The sequence below is a fragment of the Prorops nasuta genome, unplaced genomic scaffold (assembly GCF_024137725.1).
Source record: "Prorops nasuta isolate Cenicafe-Biocafe unplaced genomic scaffold, Cenicafe_Pnas_1.2 PNAS00014, whole genome shotgun sequence".
In the NCBI taxonomy this organism is placed as follows: Eukaryota; Metazoa; Arthropoda; class Insecta; order Hymenoptera; family Bethylidae; genus Prorops; species Prorops nasuta.
This window is the reverse complement of record NW_027116811.1, coordinates 4,886,485-4,912,283: the sequence shown is the minus strand read 5'-3', so window position 1 is coordinate 4,912,283 and position 25,799 is coordinate 4,886,485. Positions and strand designations below refer to the sequence as shown.

Sequence of the window (25,799 nt, the reverse complement as noted above, 5' to 3'; positions counted from 1 at the left end):
GTACCCATGGATGAAACACGTGACGAAAAAGACCTCGGACACTGATTTCTGGAGAATTTTTTATGTTTTGGGTGTAAAAATTTTACTAAATTTTATGCAGTGTTTACATATTATAGTATTTACATGTTAGAGAAAAGTAAGTATATAATTTATATTCATAATTGTAATTTTCAAGCAAACCGAAAAACTAACCTATAAAATGTACTACGAGTAAAGATAATTTTTATGTTTATAATTTAATTATAGATTTACAATGCCTGCAAAAACTGAAAAGAAGAAGAAAAAATGTAATAGTGTTAAAAAAGTCAAGAGTACTGTGAAAAGTGAGGTTAAATTTGGAGTAAAAAGCAAAGTTATCAAAATTTCTGAAAAAACTGGTTCAAAGAGAAATGTTTCTAAGAAAAAAGTAAAAAGAATTCAATATGCACCTGAAGACTTAAAAAAGGCTGTACTTGATGTTGAGAAAGGAATGTCATACCGGAAAACATCTAATAAATATGGTGTACCTGTTACCTCGATACACAGAGCTATGAAAAATCAGGACCAAGCCAGCAAAAAAAGTGGACCTCCGACAGTCTTATCGCCTAATGAAGAGAGTGATATCGTTCAATGGATATTGTATCGAGCCGAGCGAGGATATCCAATATCAAAAACTGAGCTCCTGGACGCAGTGCGAAAATATGTGACTTTGCTTGATAAGAAAACTCCTTTTACTAATAGGAGGCCTGGTCGTCGATGGTATGAAAGCTTTCGCAAACGTCATAACAATATAAGTTTAAGGACACCCCAGCATCTTACCTTAACTCGTGCTTCTGTAACAGAGGAGGATCTACGTGATTGGTTTAGAGAGATTGAGGAATATTTAAGAAAAAAAGGTTTAATCGACATTCAGCCATCCAGGGTTTTCAACTGCGATGAAACCAACATGCAATTGATACCCAAGTCAGAAAAAGTACTGACTGAAATAGGAGCAAGATCAGCATATAAAATTGTAGATGGTTTTGAGAAAGAGAGCGTCACTGCTCTTTTCATGTACAGTGCTGATGGATCACGTGCTCCTCCTATGCTCATGTTCAAATACAAAGATAGTGTTCCAAAGAGCATTTCGAAGAATTGTCCAGTTGATTGGGGTATCGGAATTTCGGAGAATGGCTGGATGACGACAGAAACTTTCTATGAATATATAGCTAATATCTTTTATCCTTGGCTATTGAAAGAAAACATTGAATTTCCTGTGATTATTTATCTAGATGGACATTCTTCACACGTGACTATTCCACTAGTGAAATTTTGCCGAGAAAATCGAATAGAGTTAATTGCTCTTTTTCCCAATGCGACTCACATCCTGCAACCATTGGATATTGCTCTGTTTCATCCCTTCAAAGATTTGTGGCGTAAAACAGTTTTAAAATGGAAAGCTGAGAACAATCAGTCGAGACTAAAAAAGGAGCACGTTTCTAAGGTTTTAGCCGAAACTTTGGCTTGTTTTACAAATGAGAAAAAAATTATTCAAGGTGGATTTCAAGCTGCCGGTTTGATGCCATTTAATCCTAATGCAATAGAATATAATATTCTAAACAAAAAAAAAAAGAAAAAAGTGAAGAAGCAAGAAGATGAACCTGAAAGTCAACAGGCAGTTACAGTTGCGCAGACTGAAACCAAATCACAACATATGCAGAACTTGGAACAAAATCTACCACACGAATTACTACAAGCCTTTCGAGAAGCAGAGCAAATTGGATTCTGGACCAGAGACGTGGAGAATATTGGATTATTCAATTATTGGTTCAAGCAAAAACAGGCGACCAGTGCTAGTAATCATTATACATTTATGATTATCTAATATTAAATTTTTACAATTCCATAAAATTAGAATAATATATACAAATCAATTTAAAACTATATTTAAAAATATTTAGACTATATATACAAATTGATTTTTATTATCTTGATTTATTTTAAATAACGATATGGTTCTTTTTTACACCTTTAGATAAAATAGTGAAAACTAATCCTACAATTAAGAATATTCAGTGTTTTAACAATCACAAAGTTATTGTATTACATGACCCGTTACCTCCAAATGTGAGTGTAGAAAGTTGTAAGAATAAAAGCAATGATGTCATAATATTAGAAGTAGATAATAATATTGAAGATGTGGAATTAAATAATATTTTAAAAGATAGCAGTTTAAGTAGTATAATTTTGGAGCCGAACAATGTCACGAATGAGAATATTGAAGAAATAGAGGTTCCGTTGACTAATGAAACTTATCTAAATGTTAATAATGTTGCATCTGTTAACTCTGACGAATCAATGCCTCTACATTTGGAAAATCAAATCAACGATAAAGGTTTGTACAATATGCTAGAAAATTCACCTATTTCTATACTTAAATTTATTCATTCCTAATAATTTTGTTTCAGAAAATATTGACAGTACTTTAGAAGTAAATGCTAACCCGACTATCATTTCTTCTTCATTAATCTTCAATACGGAACTTCCAAAATTAGAAAAACAAATCAATGACAGAGGTTCGTACAATTTTTTTTACAAATTTGCTTAATTATATAAATAATCATAGTTAATTGCATCTATTTTTTACAGAGTCATATGAAGCATTCCAAAGTCCTACAATCGAAATGTCTCATCCTGTATTGCAAGAGAATTTTCAAAGGTCGACTAAAACTGTTAACAAAGAGTCAGACATTACCCAAACAGACGATGAAAATCAAGAAAATCAAAATCCAGGTACGTTATTTCAATTTAATTTTGTGGGACTCCAACATATATATGCAATTTGTAAATGAGTTGATAATTTTTCAGATAAAACTGATAATAAAAACGAAGCAAGCTTTTCTATGGCTTTCACATTGCCAGTTGAGTATTTACCGAAAAAAAAACGCATTAAATTGGAAGGCAAAGGAAAATCAAAGCTCCCTTCAGTTGGAACCAGTGATATGTGGTGGAATACAGAAATGAAAAAGGAGCAAGCCAAAAAGGAAAAGCAAGAACGAATTTTAAAGAATAAACAGTTAAGAGAAGAGAAAAAGAAAATAGCAGAGGAGAAGAAGAAGTTGCAAGAAAAAATGAAGGAAATCGCAAAGAAAATTAAGATCGAAAAGTTATAGAAAAGAATTCTGTTAAAATTTTTAATAAGAATGTTCGACGTTTCAGTGATACGATTATAGTATTATATACTCAAAATTGTGGATAAAAATGTTTAAATAAATTAATATGCTCGTTTGTTTTATAATATATGTATTTTGTTCAACAATGTTTTGAAATAAAATAAAAAAAAGTAATGTTTCAAGTTAAACCCTTTCTAAAAATTCAATTTTATTATTTTATTTTTAATAGGCATTTAAAAATTGTTATTATTTTAATCAAATATTTAAAATTTGTTATATTTCGAGTTTACAATTTAATGTAGTGAACGTTTATTTGGACAAATTTAGTTACTTATTATAATTATCTGTAATTATTAATCCGTTCCAAAATAGGTACATTAATTATGGAACACCGGGGCACACCATAAAAATGGCGTTCAATAATAGGTACAAGACATCAACTCAGTATTTTATTTACCGTAATTTTACTTTCTAACGAATTTGCATATTTAACGTCGCAAATTAATCTGCAAACTACGGCCCATCGAAATATATATAACACATTGTAATATCAGCACTTTTAATAATGTCATTTGAACAATAATTTTAGGTCTCCTTAAAACCGTTCCATAATCGGTACTTTTACCTTACTACTTAATCGTACAAGTCAGCCGTAATCAGCAAGCAGAACTTGCAGCGTAGCTACTTCGCAGAGCTGCCAACTCAAATTGACCTTTTTCAGGTTTAATTTTGTTGTTGTTGGGAATGCTGCTTTCCACTTTACAACGGCCCTATTCAAAATAGGATCCATTATTCCACTGTATTTTAAGAGATTGTTTAATTATAAACTGCGAAATGTTCAACTTCACAATATAAACACACCGCGCGCACCACGCACTGACGTTTTTCTCGAATTTTTCACCTATTTCGCTGTATTTCGGGAGATTCTTGGATTTTGAACGGTGAGAGGCACGAATTTCGCTGAATTTGTTGCGGAAAAGCGTGGAAAGTGCAGCGGGGCGCGCGAAAAGTGAGAATAGTGAAAAGGGCCCGGTCAACCCTGGTCGCCGTTGGAAAGTTCGAATGGCCGCTAGGTGTGTGTTTACTTTATCCGCGGGAATGAAGTCAAAGTAGTGGCAGAATGAGGCTAACCGCCATCTTGATTGTAGATAGATATAGCACATAAGTGATATGTAATTAATTTTATACAAAGGTAGAGTAGAAGCAAAAAAAACAATTTTGCATTTCTTTTCTAAGTAAAACAATATTGTTTCATCAAAATAGAAATTTATGCAAATTTAATACTGAATCATGACAGATTGGTTGGATTATCATTTAACTTATATGTATAAATAAATATATCTATTGGGCATGAGTTAACTAAACACCATGTATGTTCAAAGAAATAGCAATATTTATTTTAATTATTTCTATTTATTATTTCAAATATAACATTATCACTTTCGCTCATTATTTAATTTTTAAGAATATCAATTTGTCCAAAGCATAATCGTAATTATTATTTATTATTTCAATACCCAGGTGATCCTATTATGTTCATGTTCCTGCCTTTCCCTCATTTGCGTGTCTCTCTATGTCGATCATTTATAAATACCTTATTTATATTGACATCTCCCTATAAAGAATGTTTCCCTGTGTCAAATGAAAAAATTGTAATATTATGTTAACAGAAGAAAATTAAAAGACATTTACTAAAATGCTACAATCCAAAAATAATAGAAAAAAATGCATATTTGACAATTACCAGTATTGCGTCAACAAATTAATAAAAAGTTCGATCCCCGTTGCTCTCTAATCATCGAACTATCAATAAGTATCTATATTTGTTTCTCGATCAAAACTCTTCCGCTCGTTCGTTCTTCATTTTAGTTTTTGCTCTTTCGATTATTTTGCTTATTTGTTTATTTATTATTGCATGCTCCTGTGTGCGTTTAGCGGTTACTATTACACTACAGCGGGGAAGTTTTCACGAGAGATTAATGAAGTTATAACAAAAATATGAGTGATTAATTTAGATCGATTTGTGGAGAGGCAATAAAACTCGTCTTAATTCATCTCTATCTAAATCTATTGTCAGAGAAGAGTGCACTTTTCGTTGGCACCATGCTGATGGTAAGAGCGTTGCGGCTGCATAGGAGTCGGTGTTGGCGACAGTGGCCTACCCTCCATAGCTTGAATATTTTTCATAAGTTCTCGGAACACCTGCCAGTGACGAATCAATCTGTGATTAAGCTGTAATGAAAAAATGAAGAAAAAGACTGACGCATTTACCTGTACAACGCGACAGTTAAATCTCGCACTGCATTCGACATAACCACAACGCCAATGTTTCCGAACGAGGTTAACGATGTCCCGATAACGTGTACCAGAAGCGACGTTCGTTAACAGCTCATCTTGCTTATTACCAACGACTAGTAATGGAACGCCTCTCATATCTCTAGCTTCAAATATTTGATCACGTAACGTTCTAATGTACTGTCAAGTAAACAAAAGAGTCGAATATGAATTAATGGATTCACCTTACAGTGTGCTATGTTTACTGTAAAGAATAAAGTACATACTTGAAAAGTGTCCTGATTGCTGAGATCAAAAACGAGTACATAAGCAGTGGCACTCCTCAATCCATAATAACGAAAATCTGTCCATTCCAAATTCGAGCTCATTGGAAAGTAAGGAATGGTCGGTAAGTCAGTGATCTTCAATTCATACAATCTATCTGCCAGGACTACGCTCGGATAGAACAACTCGCGCTTTTCAGTCGGTCTGTACTCCTCGGAAAACTCGCTCCAAACAAATTGCTAATGTGCGTATAAGGCAAGAAAATGTAGTAACCAATTATTCCATTAGACGTACAGTAGCTAATTATAATTAAGCAGTCTTACTCGTATTATGCTGGTTTTTCCCACCCCAGGTGCACCGAGAAATACAATTTTTACACGATCCAGACTGTCAGCAGGGCTGTCCTCCTGCCTCGATTCGTTATTTTCACAAATCAATGCCTCGCCGACTCGTTTCTCCAGATAATCCAAATCCACTTCTGCAATATAATCTCTGTATCAGTGTACAGGTTACTTAGGTTAGGTCCGTTTTTTAATTGTGACACTGTAGCACCACAATTTACTGTGATGAATTAACAGTGCAATAATAGAAAAAGGACCATTCGAATGCAATGAAATGAGATATAGTTAGATGGTCTAACCTAACAAGTTTGTACTGCGATACTTACGGCTGTGAGATTGCGGCGGGAGGCGAAGCCTCCGCTTGCCGCTATCTTCTTCTGTCCCTATGATTATCGATAAATTGGAAGAAAGATTAATGAATAATTTGAGCAGCTGACAATTATTATGACACTAGGATCAGTCTCGATGGTGGCTAACGTTGTTCATAAATTGAGCGTTGATTATTAAAATTTGCATATATCGATACTTATATTAGATTTCTCTCACTTGGGTTTCGCCTCTTGGAATTTTCTGCTGAAGGTGTGCGTACGTATTTGTAAAGTGTTCGACGTTCTTTTAATAACTTTAAGAAAATCACAGTTATGGCTACGTCGTTGCTCTTTGAACTATTTTTATTTATTGCAATTACTCGATTATATCGTTTAACAAATTTATTTATATTTTTATTGCTTCTCTTCGTTATAGCTCGATGGATGTATAAATATATTGCATAAGTATTGTACGAAATTGTTCTATCGTTTATCTTTGACGACGTAAAATGTTTAAAGATTGGCTTGCGTAAACTTGTTCACTCAACTGCTGTAATCGTTGTAATGTGTTTCAATAATTATTCTCGTGGTGTATGTGTTACAAGAACCGTTTGTAGAGAGAAAGAAACGATCAAAGAGAATCAATCACGCAGTTAACAACGAGACCACCAGTGTAGGGTGTATTTGCTCTTGTCTCGCATAGCAAACTCATTGAAGAAATGTTGTAGTCGCGAACAGCATCATGTGCGAAATGCTTTAATTTTGAGACGAGGAGAGGATAGCTTCTTCTCATGGCTGCTCGATCGAAACTCACTCGGGGCTTGGCTGGACTTGGGATGAGAAGGGTGCAGAGAAGGGAACAAAAATACCTTCACTGCGCAATCGCCGGCTCTTCAATTCCATTTCCTTCCCACTGCACTGTATCTCGTTTTGACCAAATAAAATTCTATATTGAACTAAAAGCTTGGACATATGGGCTGGAAAGGATTCTACAACGTCAGAATATCATCTCTAATAAAAGATTAAAGATTTTTTATTAAATAAATATATAGTATAATATAGTAGAATTTTGCACAGAGGTAACTATTATATGCCCTATTCGCGAGGCGAATAAATTTTTCTGATTGAAATTCTACACTAATATCATTAGGACAGACATATTTCTCTGCACGTAACGTATAAAGGGTGATTTTGTTATACTTTGACGTTAGAGTAGTAGTATACTAACTAACATAAAGCAGGAATAAGAGATTTACGTGCAATATAAATTGTCTTAATAGACCATATTAGACTAACAGCTACCGTCTCGTTAAAAGTTCTATAATAATATATTGGTACATGAATATAATTGAAAAAGAAATTAGTCAAAAATCATTATTGGGGAGGTTACTTCGAGCTATTAAAATAGTTTTTATGTATAAACTTTACTCTAGTATACAGACTCTTTCTTAGCTAATGGGTGAAAAAGTGTCGATATAATAAATAAAAAAGGTTTAACATCAGAAACTTTATATAAGAAAAGAAATTAAAAAGTAGAGGGTACGTCGATTTGAAAAATTCTAATTGCGTCCTTAATAAGACATTAATTAATTTCATTAATCTAACGACATTACTTGATTCAAGTGTAAATTCTATACGTCGATCAAATTAGTCTTCGAGTTTCGCGATTAGTAACATTCACTGTGTTTCGATCAATAAACAAGATAGCTGTAAACGTATACATACAACAAAAATTGATTATTTCAGTTTCAGCGTAATACTTTCCCACACATTGCCTATGGCACTTACAAAATTGAATTATTCAAAACTTATTCCTACTATGCAAGAATTATGTTTCTCTATATAGTATATGTATCATAAGAATACTGTTGTAGCAAGCATGTTGAAAGTTGATGTTTCATCGTAATAAATATCATTCCCATGGCGTAGATCGTCCTGTGCGACGATAATTCGTTCTTCCTCGTTAGTGGATTTACACTACTTACTATCTACTATACATAGCTTTATGACAACTCCAATGCGCCGTTATAATGTAATATATGCAATGACAAAGTTAGTCCTGGCTAATCGCTGAAAGGCCAATTTCATAAATATGAACGTACAAGAGGCATCTCCAAAACTTTGGAATGATAGAGAAATTTTGTAGAAAATCTTTTCCTCCAGAGCCAGAAAATGTTCATTTCAATTGTACCAGCACCATGAAATATGTCACAACGGCACCCAATACCTATTGAAAAACAATAAAACCAAGTTAATTTTGTAAATTACAGAAACAGGGACAACAGTTTTGTCTTACCGAAGCGAATAAATCCAATGACACCGTAAAGAACTTTGCTCCTGATATGGACATGGCTTTCTGACACTGCTGACAGACAATCTGAACAAACGTCTTAGCTTCCTCGGAACCGTCGTACCAGTGACACGAGTATGCTGCTTCCATCACAGAAGAGCTCTGAATTTTTATCACAGAAAAAAACACACAGTTCAATTAACAAAACGACACTAATAAACAATAAATAAATCAAGAACCACGACCATACTCACCTCCTCGATCAAACGGTTACCAAATATGCAGAACAGAAACACTTGACCAAGACTGTAGAGCAAATAACCGATAACAGTGGCTGCATAAACGTCTACCGCGTGTACCTGTAACGATCAATAATAATTGTAGTCTAAAACCTCAAAGCTAAGGACTAGAATCTATGTCAAAAAAAAAAAGAATGAAAGATATAGAGTAAAAAATAAAACTCAGTGTTTCCAGCTTTTATACCTTGGTAGCTTGATAAGCAAGAAGAGTCAGTGTGATGGTAGTGGCCAACATGTGCAGGAGTAGTGCGATACCATATGCATCACCAATAGCAGTCACCAGTCTGCAATAAACGTAGATAGTGAAATAAGTACGTAATTCATTTCACGTATACAGGTGCGGGTAGAGGAAAGCTTTGTAAACAGGAGTAAGCGTAACTGTAATACACTACCTTCACTGTCTTACACGTCTTTACACCCCTTGAATTGTCCAACGAATTGCCCAGGCCAGTTCGTAGGGCACTGGGCACGTCCCCCATTGCGGTCAATATCGCGCTCTCTTATACAATAAATGTTTGACCACTGTGGGAACAGACGCACTCGCGATTCACCCCCAACGTACGCGTATACGTGCATGTATACGAGGCACGACAAAAAAACATGTGCAACGATAAAAAATCTCCAGATAATTTCCTTCACCTTACAACGTGCTTGTGCCTCTCCACCCAGTATTTGATGGCACTTCTAACGAGCATCTCCTGCTTCTTCGTCAATCCATTGGGACCAACTCCCCCGTTAAAAGTCATCCCAGCGGTGGGCCTAAAGGTCGCCGTGAAATCCTGACGATTACTGTAGATCCCCCTTAAATCCAGATCCAACATATTCTCTCCTTGAGCAGGTGGTGGTTGAATCTCCTGGTTCTCCCTCAAATGATCCGCGCTACCAGCCTGTAAAATCGTTCGACTTTCAGTTTGCAGCCTCGCAGAAATATTGCTGTCTTTACAGATACAGAGATTCCTTGACCTTGAACAGTTCTGAACTATTTGGCACAACGGTGTCCAGTGTGGCACTGAGCTCCATCAAGGGTTTCATGATCTGTTTGAGATGCTGAAGTTGCTCGCAGGCGAACAGCAGCCAGGAGCAGAATAATACGTCAAGGGAGTTGGAATCGGTCATGGCGAAGATGAGCCAGTAGAATTGGAAAATGAGGATCAGCACGTGGGACATTCCGTGCCTGACGTCGAAAGGATACCAGGCACGAAGCATTAACCTTGGCATCTAAAAGAGGAGTAATGATAATGTTGTTATAGAAATGGTACAAAATAATTAATGAAGCGTTTGGAAAAAATTACTTACTTCCACTACAGTGGTCTCATTAGTTACAGGATCGATAACCTTTTTCCAAGGATCCTCGAGGAACGTTATGCCAGTCCAAGCGAGCACCGAGAACACTGTAGCAGCCCCCACGAGGAACAACAATCTTCTCATCTTTGTCAAGGCTATCGAGTGATATCTGGCATTGCTCTCGGCGAACAAAGGATGACTATTTGGATTGTTCCAAATGCCGAGTGTCCTGTAAAAGAGCTTGCTCCTCACAGCGAAATAGATCACTTTCACTATAGTATGGGTGAAGAACAGCATTGTGATGGTGTTCGCAGTGAGGTCATCAACGTCACCGCTTTCCAGAATCAGGTTCACCCCCATTAGACCATATTGCAAAACGATCAGGAACAAATGGACCTGTTTGAATATCAGTATATATAATCAGTCTCAATAGATACAATTTTCTAATTAATAAAAATGAACACTTACACAGCAATAAATCCTGTGCATAAATTTCGTACCCCCGTCGTTGTAATAATTGAAGAGGAAGTGTCCACTGATCTGCATGAGCCGTATATTTGGCATGAGATCGGCCACCAGCCCTTGTTGCTTAAACTTCATCATCTATAATTGAGAAGAGAAATGGGAATGAGTAAAAATCAAGTTTAACGAGCTCATACGCTTATGCGTTTGATATTTTGTAAAGTGACTTTTTACCTTGAAGTCTGTTTATCGACTCGTGCGTATTTCTCAATATTCTCCTCGCTTCTAGATTTTAACTTGACTAATTAAGAATAAAAATGAATTACAATAGTGGAGAACCGACGTTGCACAATGGACTGCACCACTGTCCGGATAATGTTGTACTGAGGACAGCCAAAGTACTCACGGTTTGTTAGTGGTCGTCGTCAACGTGGACGTTGTCGAGGCTTCGGGGTATACCTTATTGCTTTAGCTGCCAGGGTACCGGCGACTTACACCTATACGGAGCTATACCCTCAACCCCCACTCTTTCCAGAAGACCGTCAAGCTGTCGACCCTGTCGACCGCCAAGCCAAAGCCAACGCAAGACTCAACCTGCGCGTTAGACTCTTCAACCCCTTGGGCACCAAACGTGGACCAATGGCAGTCCGGTACCAAGCCAGTTCGAACGTCTGCCGCCATTTCTTTTGTTTCATCGATATATCGTAACTTCCCTCCTCGGCCACCAGCTTAAATTTCCTCCTCGATGCGAAGAATTTTATTATTTTACTCGGTTCTTTGCCGCAGGATAAGCACTTGACTCTTAAACTCTTGCGAGCCGAGGTCAACGGTGGCTCTGTCGCGCGGACTCGTTACATCAAAGAAACGACGACAGGTCGCTTTATTGATTCGTTCGAGCCGTTATTAACAGCCTGTACATGTATATAATACTTTACTTATGGAATAAAGAAGAGTATAATAAGTTTTACATATTTTGTAGCCATGTGGCATTCCTGAACAAAGGTCACCTTTGACCTCTTCGAAAACTATTACGATGAAAATGTACATTATGTTTTACACAGCGCTAAATGTAATACAAGTTTACGCTAGCTCTATTCGATTCTGGAAACTTCTTTCGTTCGCCTTTAATAGTTTGCCCGCTTCCAACGAAATCGCTCATCAACTCTGTATACACAAACGTTAATCTTTACTTTCTGCTCATTAATAGCCACTAACTTTCTGCATAGCGCAATTACACGCATTTCTTATGCAATCGAAAGAAGTTTTGTACATTTTATTATTTATCAGAGCGAAAAGTTGATATGTGCCCACACGAGCACAGTAGATCTATCGAATTGTTTTATAACTATGAAAATATATTGTGCAAGGAGGCTCGTTTGTTTCGAGCATTTTTCCAAACAATTTCCAACGTTGCCGAAACATCGTGACTGCTGCCAGTGGTACTAACTGCATTTCACTAGACTTTACCTATGACGTCATATGGATTTCTTCAAAGATTTCTGAAAATAAAAACGATGCATTATAATTTTATTCTGAATTGCAAGAAGTTCCTTACAAAAAATCTCACCTGACGTATTAAAATAATTAACAACGTTGATATAATTTTCATCAAACCTCCTTATACCTCATCATTGGTCATCTTCTTCGGCTAAAATTCTATTTAAATCCTCAGCATCAAACTGGCACCTGCAAGAAGAATATTAAAAAGTATTATATATAACCTATTTAACATATTATTTAACACGTGCCACAAAAAGTAAACTTAATTAATGTAAGGATGGAAATAAAGAGCGCTCGTTAAGTCTCGCGCACGCACAAATGTTTAACGTATGCAAGTTTAATTTGTATATCGCTATTAAATGAGGAGCGATTGAAAAAAGTCTGGGTCGTGCTGTATTGATGTGCATGTTAAGGTTTTCTCAAGATTTTCCTTGAATTTGTCAGGATGGGAGTTTAAACGTGGAAAGAGTGGGGTTTTCGTGCAATATAAAGAGAACCGGTCCAAGAGGTATCGCTCTCACTCCACGGACTGCGGTCTATCTTTTAAGTGCAGTATAACGCTCTTCTCCTTCCTCTCACCGACTTTAAAACTATATATCGCTATACTACTATTGCTATTGCTATTACCACTACTACTATACTGCCACCACCACCACTACTACTACTGTTATTGTTCGTGCTGTTACCAATACGATTAAAATTTAATCCGCGGCCTCTTACCTGTGACAATCTCTCGTACATCCATTTTTCGTACCAATGGCCAAAGTAAGTCTTATTTTACTGTATTCAATTAATTTTAATTTTTTTCTTCCATTTTTATATATTTTTTTTTTTTTTTACTTATCTTTCTCCATTTCTTCCTGTATTCAGTAGCATACTTATAAAAAATAATCCCCATCCTCCATCTTCGCTCGGAGTAATTAACAGCGCTGATTGTTTGCCTGAAAAAGTAAAGTTTTTGTTCAAACTGTTATTACGGCAGCTTACGTCAACAGAGTTCACCGCGGACAAAACTTTGTCCTCTTAACCAACCATGTCTTTCCGCGTCTCTTTCTGCACCTTTCTAGCACGTTGCCCAATTTCAGGTTTACCAAGGACGCGCTTTAGAAATGCTCACTCGTTTGTTCCGAGTCGATTCAACTATTTTTTCATATCCCAATGATTATACGTTATTTATTCATAAGGGAGATATTTTTTCAATCGTTGCTCCGATCTTGCTCAATTTACAATTCGAGGGAACAGAATCCGTTCAATTTTCAACAATATAGTCCTTTCGTTCGCTCGAGCCGTGACGGACGAGTTTGGAGAAAGCGCGGATTGTGCAAGTCTCTGTCCAGTACACAGTATGCTATAAACTTCTTACAGTCTCCTCGACTCGCACAGTATCTGACAAGAATTGCGCAATCCGTTACGGTATAGTATCGTAGCCCGTATCTCGCGCATTTATCATTCTCAATGATTTCGACCAATTTCAGTTATTGCGCAAATTCTTACTTTTACCTATTATATCACATAATGCACATAGCACATTGCGCTTGCTGCGTCACTATCGATGTAAATATAAGCCAATGTGTACAGATATATGCAACACACGTGTATAGTTACATTATCGCGTTACGGCGAATTTTGGCACGAGACCCCAATAATCTATGCACCAATTCACCTTCGTATCACGTACGGCTTATATTATCGACGGTTGTTTCGAGCAATTACGAATCTATCAATGTTTTCATGCTTGTCGAAACACGTGTATTTATAAAGATATAATACCGAAAATGGTAGAAATCTTCTAATTATATTGTAAATAAATGTTAAGATAGCATGGATAATGTTAAAAAAGTTTCAATGTTTCAAATTGTGGCCTGGAACGTTTTAGGAACATTTCTGACACTGTATATGCTGTGTGGGTTACTCGTTATGAGGATTTATCGAGGACATTTTATGCCATTAAACACACTTGTACACAAGAAAAAAAAATTGTTATTGATTCAGATGCTGCTGATACAACCGAACGAGGAAATGTCAAAGCAGATCAGAGTGGAGCTGAATGAAAACATAGCAACGCGTGACAAGGATTTGGAAATGATCAAAGAATGGCTGGCGAAGCAACCACACTTGCCTCCTTATGATGGTACGCAATAAATAACTTTATTTTGTTAGTTGCCAAATAATGGCATTTCTCATTCGTATTTTGGTTCTCATTGTTTCCATGTTATTACAGATGACGCGAGACTGATGACATTCCTACGAGGATGCAAGTTCTCCTTGGAAAAGTGCAAGCGAAAGTTGGACATGTACTTTACAATGCGAAATGCTGTTCCGGAATTTTTCGCAAATCGAGACATCACCAGACCAGAGCTTCGGGACGTTGCAAATTTGATGTAAGAATCGAGATACAGCATGATAATCAGTCCTCGCGATATTTGTTAATAATCTCTTATCGTAAATTCAGAAACATACCACCGCTGCCAGGTCTAACGAAAAATGGCCGTCGAGTGATTATAATGAGGGGAAAGGAGAAGGATGCACCAACGCCAAACGTGTGCGAAGCAATGAAGCTCGTCATGATGATTGGTGACATCCGTCTCAAGGAGGAGTCGCATGGTGTCGCTGGCGATGTTTATATTCTCGACGCCACTGTGGCTACAGCCACGCACTTTGCTAAATTCACTCCCACCGTGGTGAAAAAGTTTCTAATTTGCGTTCAAGAGGCCTATCCTGTAAAACTGAAAGAGGTTCACGTTATCAACGTCAGTCCACTAGTAGACACGATCATTAACTTTGTAAAGCCTTTCCTCAAAGAGAAGATTCGCAATCGTATTTTCGTCCACAGTGATATAAAGACTTTGTACAATCACATTCCACAAGAGATATTACCGACCGAATATGGCGGCAATGCTGGTCCAATTCAAGCAATACACGGTAATGCAGTTTAATATTTTTTCTTTACCTTATGTTTCTTTCACAATCCTTAATTGATTCTCCATTTTTTGCATAGACACTTGGATGAGGAAATTGGAGGAGTACAGTGGTTGGTTCAAAGAACAAGAATCTCTCAAGGCAAACGAAGCTCTTCGACCGGATAAACCAAAGACCCATGACGATCTGTTTGGCCTAGATGGATCGTTTAGACAATTGCAAATCGATTAGATACTTTAATCGTTCGACTATTAATTACCTATTATTGTTATTACGAAGCTGAGTTTATTAGGAAATTGTATTACGTTAATTTACGTATATTTTTGTATAAATCATATTTGCTTTATGAAACATTTACCAATTTATTATTGAAGCATATCCGGATGTCTAATCTCAGTTGATTATAAACAATAGAATGCAATGCAAACAACAAAGAAGATAAGTTGCTCTTCGTAGTGCAATGTTGTTTTTATGCGATTGTTTACATTCGCACGTTTCTCATTGCAAAACAGTCGTATACTCGGTTTAACCTCTCATTCGTACACCTTCGAGCATCGAAGCACTGACAATAATCTCAACGAGCATAGAACAATGAGTGTTTCGCACAGAGTGGCTATTCTATACTTCGTATGTGCTCTTCTTATCTCGGATGTTTACCTGCTTAACAATACGCGCGAAAACTGTAAGTTTTCAGAAACCGCTTTGTCACCTATTTAATTTAATTTTATTACTTTCTCACCTTTTTCCGAGAAGGGGACGCGAAAAGAAACCGTTCTAAATGGTGCGTGCAATTACGATGCGGTAGTGACGAAAGATGCATCCAGCGTAGATTTTGGTGTCAAAATCCACCTTGCCCCATCATGCAGTATTGTGCTAAAAGTAACAAAGGTGTGCGTTTCGTTGATCGATTCTTTGGTGAAGAAATGCTGGATTATGTTATGTATTGTGGTAATTTTTTGCAGAATTTTCTAAAGGACCAGAATCTTGCGATAAGGTGCATTGCAACAGCGGTTATCGATGTACAGTGAAAGCATATCGCTGTAATCTGCAGCAGAGTAATAGAATTTGTTATTTAATATTAAGGATTACGACATATCTAGACTTATATCTGCTTATAAAACATATTTTTTCATACTTAAAGTATCTCTAACTATTAGATAAATCTAGAAATATCCTTTAATAATGACAAAACATAATTTAGAAACATTTAATCACTTATATATATATATAAATTATAAAAGAGAAATTTACAGTGCATCGTGCACCCTCTTTATCGATCCATCGATGGAAACTTCTCCTTTTCAGATTGTGAGCGAGAAATCGCTAGATGTATAACCGAAAAAGATTTCTACGAAGGACCTGCCACTTGTATTGGGTTCCAGTGTCCTTCTGAATATCGTTGTATTCTTCGTGAGTCCTTATGCCTCGATCCTCCTTGTAAACTACTCGAAAGTTGTGCTCCGAGTAGAGGTTATTTTTTACAATTTCAATTAACCTAAAATTTTCCATCATTACTGTCGTAAGCCCTGTGAATGTTTACAGATGTCGAACAGTGGCTCTCCACGTGTAAATTATTGGGCTGTCTATCAGAGTATGATTGCTTCTTGCGTAGTCAAGTCGACAATCGCCTCCATATAATCACCAAACATATACCAGATTGTATTACAACAAATGGTTCGAACAATATTCAAATTGAATAGAATCAGATTGTGATTAGGTAATCTGTCGTGAAAAGTAATTGCTAATCAAATTCTTGTCACTCTTGCTTGTTTCGCAGCAAGTCAAGCAACGGTTACAAAGTATTGCCTGGGGTGGATTTGCCCGCGTGGGTTAGAGTGCTCGATAAAAGTACAGGGGACGTGCAATTCGGATAACTGTCGCGTCGAGCGTTTTTGTCACGGTCCTCTGCACGCGTCCCAAACACAGCAAAGGGTATACAAAGAACTCTGTTAAGAAACCATTCTAGCTTCGAAAACTTTGTCTGACGTCAATACATTTTTTTCAGTCTAACATTGAGTCAAACTTTCAACCGTCTAGCGTGAAAACGCTTGCGCAAATCGAACACGAACTGATTCTTAAGAGCCGGAAAGACGATAGGAATGGAACGTTGGTCAAGGTTAGGTTGGAATACTGGCTCTAAATAACCGTCGGTTTTCGAAGAATGAATGAACAAAAACGAATGTTATATGTTTACAGAATAGAATCGTTCCTGGTATGGATGAATCGTTATATTTAAATGATAAGTAAGTGTATAGATTAAGGTTCGTAAATAATCTGAATTTTTATAAGTAATATAATAATACGAATACGTTGGAAACTAGTGATAATTTATGGTGGACAACTATACGCTATCGCAAAAAACCCGAGAGAACGTTTTTTAATAATGATGAGCCTGAATCGACGCAATCCGAGCGATTAAACGTTGCAGAGGTAGACAGCATATCTTTGCAAGGACAAGATGCGAATGCGAATGTTGCCCCTGTGACAAGGCCAGAACAGGACTGGTGGACTTTTTTTCGAGTTGAGAAGAACTATAACGACGTTCTAGACTATCCGGATAAACCAGTCAAAATTGTTGATGAAATTGGAACGTTTAATATTCCAGACTCATCACTGTTTTAGGTAGGAGATCGTAAAAAACAAGTAAAGTCAAAACGTGTAAGATTGGTTAATCAATTCATATTACCTTACAAATTTTTTTAATTAATAATTTTTTGTTTTCCAGTTAGATTTTATGAACGTTTCTAATTCAGTACCGAGTTTAAGAGAGTCGTATAAGTATAACGACTATAATTTGCCTTAAGGATATGGATAGTTATTTGTTGAATTATTATTCTATGAGACAATAAAGGCATTATATCGCTTTTTTTTCTTTTCTTTCACCGTAAATGAACTGAAGCGATCCAGAAGAGGAATAAGAAGGAAGAGGAGGAGAAGGAGTCTGGTGGTGGTAGTAGAGAGAAACAAGTTTTACTCGAGATGAACAATCCAAGTAGCTGGGTTAAACGATTCTCTCCACCTGAGGCAACACTGCTTGGCTCTAACGGCTTGCCGGAATCGTGGCAAAAACACTATTGCCACTTTCTCACGGCTTTACTACGTATAATAGAAACAAAGAGAAAGATAGAGAGAGAGAGAGTCATTATGACGTGACCGGACTAGTTATTAATTGCTGCGAGAAAAATTGAAGAAACGCGTGAAATAATTAAGATCGCAATGTGCGCTTTAACATTATTCAATAGGAAAGTGAACGTATTAAGCAGAATCATAACTTTGATGAGACGTTTCTTTCAATTTCACATTCTATTTAACTACGTTACAGTATATAAACTTTGCCAAAAAGATGAGCAAAACAAAAAAGGGCATATTTAAGGTTGTTTTTAAAATAACAAGAGGAAAGTTTTGTTTTCTGTTTATTTCTCTCTTCATCTCTCTCTCTCTCTCTCTTTCAATGAAGGAAAGGAAAGGAAAGGACCGTGTCAGAGACCTTCTTTTCGCGCCGATGTAACCGTGCCGCCGGGAAGACTCAGAGACCTCAAAGAGAAGGTTCGTAACGTTCGAACGTATACGTTGAAATTTGCAAGAATAGAACGCAGAGGTAGCGGGATGTAGTGGAACTTGTCTACCGAGTATTACTACCGTGGAGGAGAATGGTACTGATCTAGTTGGCTGCTGAGCGCGGCACTGTAAACTACCACCTTTTGGTCAACTCCGATCGACTATCTCGGAGAAGTCTCGTGTACGTAATTTCTGTTTCTCGTTTTTCAACTGATAAACGATCAAATACAGGGTAAGTGCAGCCGAGGTTATTTATTATATTTTTACTATCCTTTCAATACTATCTTATTGATATAAATCTCTTTGTAACATGAGTCTATATACATGACTCGCATTGTAAACACATTTATAACTAACTGATAGGTGTATTATTTTTCGTAATATCGTGTGATAAAATAATATACATTTTAACAATAGAGTCTCTTGTAACTTCCACTTACATGACCCACATAGTATATACATAGATTAAAAATAATGCAAAAATATAAAACTTTGACACAGTATTTTCTTGTGAAAGAAATTGGACTAATATTGATCAACCGTTACATGTAATATAATAATGAATATAAGATTAAATAAACATACTCCTTTCTTTGAAATTACATTTACATGACCTAAATAGTAAATAAATTGAAATACAACAACTGCATGACAGGTGTATCATTTTGTTGTCAATGAAATCACGACAATATAGATCAAGCGTCTCGCGTGACATATTATATACATTTAAATATAAACACAGCCTCCTTATTATTGTAACTTGCACTTATGTGACCCGCATTGTAAATAGATATAGAAGAAAAAACAACAACAACGATTGACAGATATGTATCATTTCTTCGTTGTCAATGAAATCACATGCCAATATTGGTCAATCGTCTCGCGTGATATATTAGTTTATTTACAAGTCATCATTGCCTTTTTTGCCAAAGAACTTTGTTCTTTCCTTGACAGAACAATGAGCACCGCTTACGCATATATCAAGTTTCGCTAACTGTCAAAGTATCGGTAAACGTTACAAGGACCATAGGATTGAAATTAAATCGCACGACGCAATAAATCGACAATAATTGCAGCCAATGCACGATCGTTAGATTAGAAATGAATAAAGGATAATAGAAGAAGGATGATAAGCAATGATGCGAACAATGACTGGATGCCACGAAAGTTTTTAAAATACGGATCACGGTCGTCAATTGTCATAAAGAGTCTGTTGACATTTCGCAAAAGAAATTAGCGGGCGTGCGTGATCAAGGTACGCGCGCGTGTCCTGTTTAAGCGTCTCCCATTGTGTTGAATTTCACAGTATTCGCATAATCACATGTATAATAGGTAGTTGATTATTTAACGAAAAACGAGCACTGAGAAAAATCTCCATAATATCGATTAACAGTTATTAACGACTAAAAATAGACATTTCACGTCTAATTTAATAGATTGCAATTAACGCGATTATAAAACTTAACAGCGACTTTAATCGATATTGCGGAATAACTTTTTCCAGTGAAAGAATACGAAGAAGCGCGTTGCGGCCAGTGAACGTAACGGTGACGAGTGAACGCACACGGACAGCGCACGTGTACACATATGTATTACGTGCATAGCGTACGCGAGCGATCATCCGTCCCAGGCGGATTCTTCGACAATAATAATCGTACTCGGTAGAGTCAACAATCGTCAAACGTTACAGCACATTTTCAAAACGTGTAATTCTTGACAATAATTTCTCGCTTTGCAGATGAGTTGTAATTGTCCTCTTCAGGCGTCCACAGGACCAACGTTGGCCTCGACATGCGGCGGTCCGTCCTTCATGCTCTTCATGGGCCTCTTGGAAGTATTTCTACGCAGCCAATGTGACCTCGAGGATCCTTGCAACAGGCCCCTACCAAGGGACCGTGTGAACAACAGGTACCACACGATTTTTAAATTTCCCGCTCATATAGTTCACACTTATAAAATTATTTCAAGTAGCAGTTTTTAAAAAATTGCAACTCAAAATTCACATTGATAAATTGGTTCCAGGTACGACTTTGTGGTAATCGGTGGGGGCAGCGGAGGAGCGACTGTGGCGGCTCGTTTGTCGGAGGAGCCAAGATTTTCTGTTCTACTGCTGGAAGCTGGTCTGGACGAGCCTACTGGTACCCAGATTCCTTCGTTTTTCTTCAATTTCCTCGGCAGTGACATTGATTGGAAGTACAATACCGAGAGCGAGGACGAGGCCTGCCTGAATAAAGAGGATAGACGTTGTTATTGGCCTCGGGGCAAGGTTCGTCATGCTTGTTCAACGCTGGATTTACATAGAGGTCATTGACCTTGTTCATAAAATACTAATAAAAACTTTAAAATGGGAAAGGTCCTTGGAGGTACCAGTGTGATGAACGGAATGACGTATATGAGAGGCTCTCACAAGGATTTCGACGATTGGGCGAGGATTGGTAATGTTGGCTGGTCGTATCAGGACGTTCTGCCTTATTTCATCAAGAGCGAGGACAATTTGCAAGCCGATGCGATGGATTATGGATACCACGGAGTTGGAGGTCCTTTGACAGTCACACAGTTCCCTTATCATCCACCATTGAGCTATGCACTTTTAGAAGCTGGAAAAGAGCTCGGTATAAGAAACCTTGTAAAAATAAATATTCGTGTAATAATAATAAATTCTATTGGCAGGTTATAGCACGGTCGATTTGAATGGTCGCACCCACACTGGATTTGCAATTGCACAGACCACTTCCAGAAACGGTTCAAGGCTCTCAACAGCCCGTGCCTTCCTCCGGCCAGCCAGAAACCGCCCTAATCTTCACATAATGTTGAACTCGACAGCAACAAAGATCCTCTTCGACGACAATAAACGAGCCGTTGGCGTAGAGTTCCTGTACGAGGGAAAAATTCATCGAGTGTCAGTGGCCAAAGAAGTTGTCGTGAGTGGAGGTAATAATCAATTATTCCGGTACCCATTTGAACGTTTTTAAACGAGTTGCCTCGATTAGGTGCCGTCAACTCACCACAGATACTTTTGAACAGTGGAATTGGACCTAGAGAAGAGCTTAACGCTGTTGGTGTGCAGGTCGTACACGATTTGCCAGGCGTTGGCAAAAATCTCCATAATCATGCTGCATTTGCACTGGCTTTCACCATCAACGATACAGATACCACTCCGCTTAATTGGGCTACAGCCATGGAGTATCTTCTCTTCAGAGACGGTTTAATGTCAGGCACTGGTAAGGATCACCAGAGAGTAGCAATTTTTGAAGCCAAGCTAGTGAAAGCTCATTGCACAATGACTCATACTCGTGACGATCGACTGTGACGTAACAGTAATCTGTAAAACATTATAAATTTACATTGTAATTTTTAGGAATTTCGGAAGTGACCGCAATGATAAATACTAAATACGCGGATCCAAGGGAGGACCATCCGGATGTACAGTTAATTTTTGGTGGTTACTTGGCAGACTGTGCCGAGACTGGCATGGTGGGTGAGAAGAAGGGTAGCAACCGCAGTATTTACATAATTCCCACTATACTGCATCCGAAAAGTCGTGGGTACCTCCGACTGCGCAACAGCGATCCTCTGTCGAAACCTCTGATCTATCCCAAGTATCTCACTCATCCAGACGACGTAGGTTCGCTCGTCGAGGGCATCAAATTCAGCATCAGATTGGCTGATACCGCGGCTCTCAAAAGGTAAGTCGTTCCATCCACGTTTTCCTCAACATCTGGATAACACACCTTTTCCTCTCATTCCTGTCAACAGATACGGATTTCAATTAGATCGTACCCCAGTGAAAAATTGCGAACATTTGAAATTTGGCTGCGACGCTTACTGGGAGTGCGCCATCAAGCACGACACAGCCCCAGAAAACCATCAAGCTGGCTCTTGCATGATGGGTCCTCAGGAGGACCCGATGGCGGTGGTGGATAATCAGCTGCGTGTCAGAGGTGTACGTGGCGTGAGAGTGGCGGATACCAGCATAATGCCAAAAGTCACGTCTGGTAACACCAATGCTCCAGCCATTATGATAGGCGAGAGAGCGGCCGATTTTATCAAAAAGACCTGGATAGGATGATCTCGAAAGCCATCGAGCGTTGGTTTCAGCACCCTCCACTCTCTTATCGATGGATATTGAGATAGGCGGAGGGAGCAAAGAGCCGGCGCAGCGCTACGTGTTTACTCTCCACACCTTCGGGCAACCGATCGAGCGAAAAACGAGTTTTCAGCGATAAGGCAAGCGTTCGAGGCGGAAAGCTTTCGTCGAGTGGCGCATCGAGTAATATAAAGAGTCTTACGTGTAGTTGAAGAATAATCAACATTAAAGCAATACTCTTACTCTCTTATAGATTCATTGCACAAATTGCGTACATATTATTCTTATTATTATTAGTATTATTGTATCATAGTAATCAGTTATAAGACTAGAAGAACACGAGCGCAATCCGTTTCACGTATGATCAATGGTAGAAATTGTAGCTCCGTCTGCGTTTGTTGCACTTGTACATCTTGCGAATTTTCTGTATGTCCCTTTTGCTGAATCCTTCTCTTTGTCCAAGGACAACGTCAGTTTTCCCCTGGAACGCTTCACCGATGAGACCCAAAAGTCCATTGGATTCCTGTAGAAAGATCTCGATTAGAAAATCGATAAATGCTTTTAAAATTATTATCAGCTATATTTACTCTGGGTACAATCGTAGGCTGGCCGTTTTTGGAGAACGCATTGGAAGAGTAGTGCATAACGCTGCCGTAATCGTAGCCAACGCCGAAAGCGTCAGTGGCTTCTTTGGATGCCTTCTCAAAATTCCCCGAATGCCCTTGAAAAATAACCAAAGAGTTTTAGTTCAAATTCGAAAGAAGATGGCGTGTACTAACCGTTAATAATATTGCGCCACTGAATGTCGACGTAGTCGTCTCGTTCGTAACGACTCTGCTCGTGGAGGAAACCAACAGCATGCATCAATTCGTGGATTACCGTGCCTTTCTTCGTGACGCAGCCCGGAACCTGAAGATTGACATCTTGAGGCCCCCCTATTCTCCCCACACTACTCCAACATCCACTATTACCGGCTGTAATCCGTATGTAATCACTTTCCTCACCGGTGTAAGGCTTGAATCTGATGCAAGTATATTTGCGATAATCATCCATAGCCTCCTCTATCAATTTTCTATATTTACCATCTGAAAGTGAGGTTAGATTTTCATTCGAGCATTGTTGTCATTACTTTTTACATTGTTCACTATGTTGTTCTATTGTAATACTGCTTACCAAAGTAAGGACTTATCATGTAGGGTATAACTCCATCGGGCCAACGTGCAGAATCCGATTTCAATCCATTTCTTCCCATCCCTAGGGGAAACAGTATGTCCCCCTCTGCGTATGATCCTAGTTCCTCGGGGTTCATCCCTAGGCCCTCGTGCCACTCAGCCACTTTTGCGCCGGTTGCATTGTCGGGTAGGCCGAACAATGAGCTCTCCAAATGTTGAAGATGAGCGATCAATCCATCGGGGCTGTCAACAGCGTTGTCCAGAATATCTCGACGTCTGAAAGGCCAAGCCGTTGTCAACAGTGGGAGAAGCAAGAATATTGCATAGCAGGAACGTCGCAGCATCTTCCGTGCGAGTACGATGAGCGTAACGAGCGTCAGTGGCGATTGTCTAAAGACCAATTGTCAAGTTTGATCCTGCTCAGTGGGTCTTTATACACCAAGCAGACACGTCCATGCAGGAAGCCCCACTTTACGCCCGGAAGGAAGTATTGACCAAGCTGATAGTCCTAGGAGTTTGACTGACAGGTAGTTGTGAATTAATGTCTTCTTTTTTTAAGCAAAACTCGAGTAAACTCGTCGCTACTCGATAACGAAAAATAAATAATAGAACAGGTCCGGTGAGGGTCATTATATCGAAAGGTTAAATTGTCCACGCAAAGTAATCTTTCGTTTGCGGAAGGAAAGATATAAATTAGCATATTTTATGCGTAACCGGATGAACATTGGCCGTTCTCAAGTGGGAATAAAAAGAAAGGATATAAAGGGGACAAATATTTGAGCGATCGTGTTCATGGTCATGTTCAATGTATTTTCCGCGTATTCAATATCAACAAAAGTATATAGAACCTAAGCGATCGTGATAGCCAAAACTCGTTTCACACGAGTTATCGTTATTCAAAACTGGTTTTTCGATAAGTTTAATTCTTTGGGAATTCATTTGCATAATTTTGGGTGGGAGAAATATCTCTGTTTGATGCAAAGTGCTATTTTAAAATTGAAAATTTGAAGAAGCAGAATGTAGGGGGCAGCACACGTCAAAGTGATCTATTTTACCGATCGAGTTTTTCACGCGAAAACGGTGGTTTAACTAACCCACCCCCACACAACCATCTTGAACTACTATATCATCAACACTTCCACACAGCATGGTTGATGCTTCAATAGAGACCGTGCACACTAGCACAATGACAGTGAGATAAGAATGTATATTGGTGTATTTGCATACTATCAGCGCAAACTATCGGTCAATTTTCGCAGTTTTTGAGTGTAATTTATTTATACGTATACAGTTATACATTAACACTTCGCTATCATTGTGTTGATGTGCACGGTCTTTATACAAGTACGCCGATTTGTGTTACATCAACAAAATATAATTTCATGTACTCGTTTAGTGCAACAGCTCCTTATTTTAAGCCATACCTGACTGCAGATGTATTTACTTTTTTAATTGTGATCACATGTCATTGATTAAATTATCAATAGGTTTTTTCTTTAATGATTTGATGCTATGAATATTTTGACCAGCTGAAAATCTAACGCTTCTTGCTTCAAACCATTTAAAAGATTTCCTTTGTGTTATGATTTCAATGTATAATTTTTCGATATTCTTTTTTTTTAATACAATATATATTATTTGTATAAAATTGTAAAATTTTTGATGATAGGAAATTGGAATTAAATATTGGGCTTTCGTATATTTTACTTTCTTCTAAGAAAATAAATTACTTTTCTAAACATGCTGAGCAATTCATCTAAGCTTAGCACGGTCTTAGCTAAAATTAATTGTCTCACTTTAAGGGGCTAGACTAGTTTCTTGGGTCTGAAAAGAAGGTTATTTTCCAGGGCTTAAAAAAAGAAACGAAGCAGACAAATATTTTTAGGTTT

The 25,799-nt window shown here is 37.8% G+C and overlaps 8 protein-coding genes across 13 annotated transcripts; 5 read left to right on the top strand and 3 right to left on the bottom strand.

Moving 5' to 3' along the window:
• LOC136778445 (uncharacterized) lies at nucleotides 1-2,534 on the top strand. The gene is made up of 3 exons (XM_066735276.1): nucleotides 1-136; nucleotides 247-2,353; nucleotides 2,427-2,534. The coding sequence occupies exon 2, from the start codon at nucleotides 254-256 to the stop codon at nucleotides 1,841-1,843; it is 1,590 nt and encodes a 529-aa protein (XP_066591373.1). The 5' UTR covers nucleotides 1-136; nucleotides 247-253; the 3' UTR covers nucleotides 1,844-2,353; nucleotides 2,427-2,534.
• On the top strand, nucleotides 2,317-3,131 carry LOC136778704 (DNA ligase 1-like). The gene is made up of 4 exons (XM_066735803.1): nucleotides 2,317-2,353; nucleotides 2,427-2,534; nucleotides 2,608-2,751; nucleotides 2,827-3,131. The coding sequence occupies exons 1-4, from the start codon at nucleotides 2,317-2,319 to the stop codon at nucleotides 3,129-3,131; spliced, it is 594 nt and encodes a 197-aa protein (XP_066591900.1).
• A 1,378-nt stretch (nucleotides 3,132-4,509) lies between these two features.
• LOC136778703 (ras-like protein family member 10B) lies at nucleotides 4,510-7,311 on the bottom strand. The gene is made up of 6 exons (XM_066735802.1): nucleotides 7,209-7,311; nucleotides 6,014-6,168; nucleotides 5,693-5,929; nucleotides 5,403-5,606; nucleotides 4,876-5,333; nucleotides 4,510-4,763 (listed from the first exon to the last, which is right to left on the bottom strand). Exons 1-5 carry the CDS (start codon nucleotides 7,309-7,311, stop codon nucleotides 5,205-5,207), a joined length of 828 nt encoding a protein of 275 aa, XP_066591899.1. The 3' UTR covers nucleotides 4,510-4,763; nucleotides 4,876-5,204.
• A 45-nt stretch (nucleotides 7,312-7,356) lies between these two features.
• Nucleotides 7,357-14,067, bottom strand: Orco (odorant receptor co-receptor). 3 transcript variants are annotated; one of them, XM_066735119.1, is made up of 13 exons: nucleotides 13,207-14,067; nucleotides 12,895-13,115; nucleotides 12,242-12,360; nucleotides 11,081-12,173; nucleotides 10,909-10,975; nucleotides 10,681-10,815; nucleotides 10,225-10,608; nucleotides 9,892-10,146; nucleotides 9,568-9,815; nucleotides 9,113-9,212; nucleotides 8,884-8,988; nucleotides 8,636-8,791; nucleotides 7,357-8,566 (listed from the first exon to the last, which is right to left on the bottom strand). In XM_066735119.1, exons 6-13 carry the CDS (start codon nucleotides 10,813-10,815, stop codon nucleotides 8,516-8,518), a joined length of 1,434 nt encoding a protein of 477 aa, XP_066591216.1. In that variant the 5' UTR covers nucleotides 10,909-10,975; nucleotides 11,081-12,173; nucleotides 12,242-12,360; nucleotides 12,895-13,115; nucleotides 13,207-14,067; the 3' UTR covers nucleotides 7,357-8,515. The 3 variants fall into 3 exon arrangements, with proteins under 3 accessions (XP_066591216.1, XP_066591214.1, XP_066591215.1); XM_066735117.1 differs by having other exon boundaries at nucleotides 10,909-12,173; XM_066735118.1 differs by lacking the exon at nucleotides 13,207-14,067 and having other exon boundaries at nucleotides 10,909-12,173; nucleotides 12,895-13,154.
• Nucleotides 12,681-15,448, top strand: LOC136778354 (alpha-tocopherol transfer protein-like). Its single transcript, XM_066735124.1, has 5 exons — nucleotides 12,681-12,939; nucleotides 14,167-14,305; nucleotides 14,396-14,555; nucleotides 14,627-15,096; nucleotides 15,173-15,448. Exons 1-5 carry the CDS (start codon nucleotides 12,931-12,933, stop codon nucleotides 15,322-15,324), a joined length of 930 nt encoding a protein of 309 aa, XP_066591221.1. The 5' UTR covers nucleotides 12,681-12,930; the 3' UTR covers nucleotides 15,325-15,448.
• Nucleotides 15,449-15,564: 116 nt separating this feature from the next.
• On the top strand, nucleotides 15,565-18,474 carry LOC136778352 (uncharacterized). 2 transcript variants are annotated; one of them, XM_066735121.1, is made up of 10 exons: nucleotides 15,565-15,775; nucleotides 15,847-15,981; nucleotides 16,056-16,148; nucleotides 16,399-16,563; nucleotides 16,636-16,767; nucleotides 16,871-17,025; nucleotides 17,099-17,209; nucleotides 17,290-17,336; nucleotides 17,415-17,715; nucleotides 17,819-18,474. In XM_066735121.1, the coding sequence occupies exons 1-9, from the start codon at nucleotides 15,565-15,567 to the stop codon at nucleotides 17,713-17,715; spliced, it is 1,350 nt and encodes a 449-aa protein (XP_066591218.1). In that variant the 3' UTR covers nucleotides 17,819-18,474. The 2 variants fall into 2 exon arrangements, with proteins under 2 accessions (XP_066591218.1, XP_066591219.1); XM_066735122.1 differs by lacking the exon at nucleotides 16,056-16,148.
• Nucleotides 18,474-22,721, top strand: Gld (Glucose dehydrogenase). 3 transcript variants are annotated; one of them, XM_066735114.1, is made up of 8 exons: nucleotides 18,474-18,883; nucleotides 20,390-20,559; nucleotides 20,674-20,917; nucleotides 21,005-21,263; nucleotides 21,322-21,582; nucleotides 21,642-21,872; nucleotides 22,010-22,337; nucleotides 22,408-22,721. In XM_066735114.1, the coding sequence occupies exons 2-8, from the start codon at nucleotides 20,390-20,392 to the stop codon at nucleotides 22,718-22,720; spliced, it is 1,806 nt and encodes a 601-aa protein (XP_066591211.1). In that variant the 5' UTR covers nucleotides 18,474-18,883; the 3' UTR covers nucleotide 22,721. The 3 variants fall into 3 exon arrangements, with proteins under 3 accessions (XP_066591211.1, XP_066591213.1, XP_066591212.1); XM_066735116.1 differs by lacking the exon at nucleotides 18,474-18,883 and adding an exon at nucleotides 18,919-19,906; XM_066735115.1 differs by lacking the exon at nucleotides 18,474-18,883 and adding an exon at nucleotides 19,972-20,312.
• Nucleotides 22,722-23,102: 381 nt separating this feature from the next.
• On the bottom strand, nucleotides 23,103-24,372 carry LOC136778353 (zinc metalloproteinase nas-13-like). Its single transcript, XM_066735123.1, has 4 exons — nucleotides 23,912-24,372; nucleotides 23,518-23,823; nucleotides 23,326-23,459; nucleotides 23,103-23,261 (listed from the first exon to the last, which is right to left on the bottom strand). The coding sequence occupies exons 1-4, from the start codon at nucleotides 24,252-24,254 to the stop codon at nucleotides 23,103-23,105; spliced, it is 942 nt and encodes a 313-aa protein (XP_066591220.1). The 5' UTR covers nucleotides 24,255-24,372.
• Nucleotides 24,373-25,799: the final 1,427 nt, after the last annotated feature.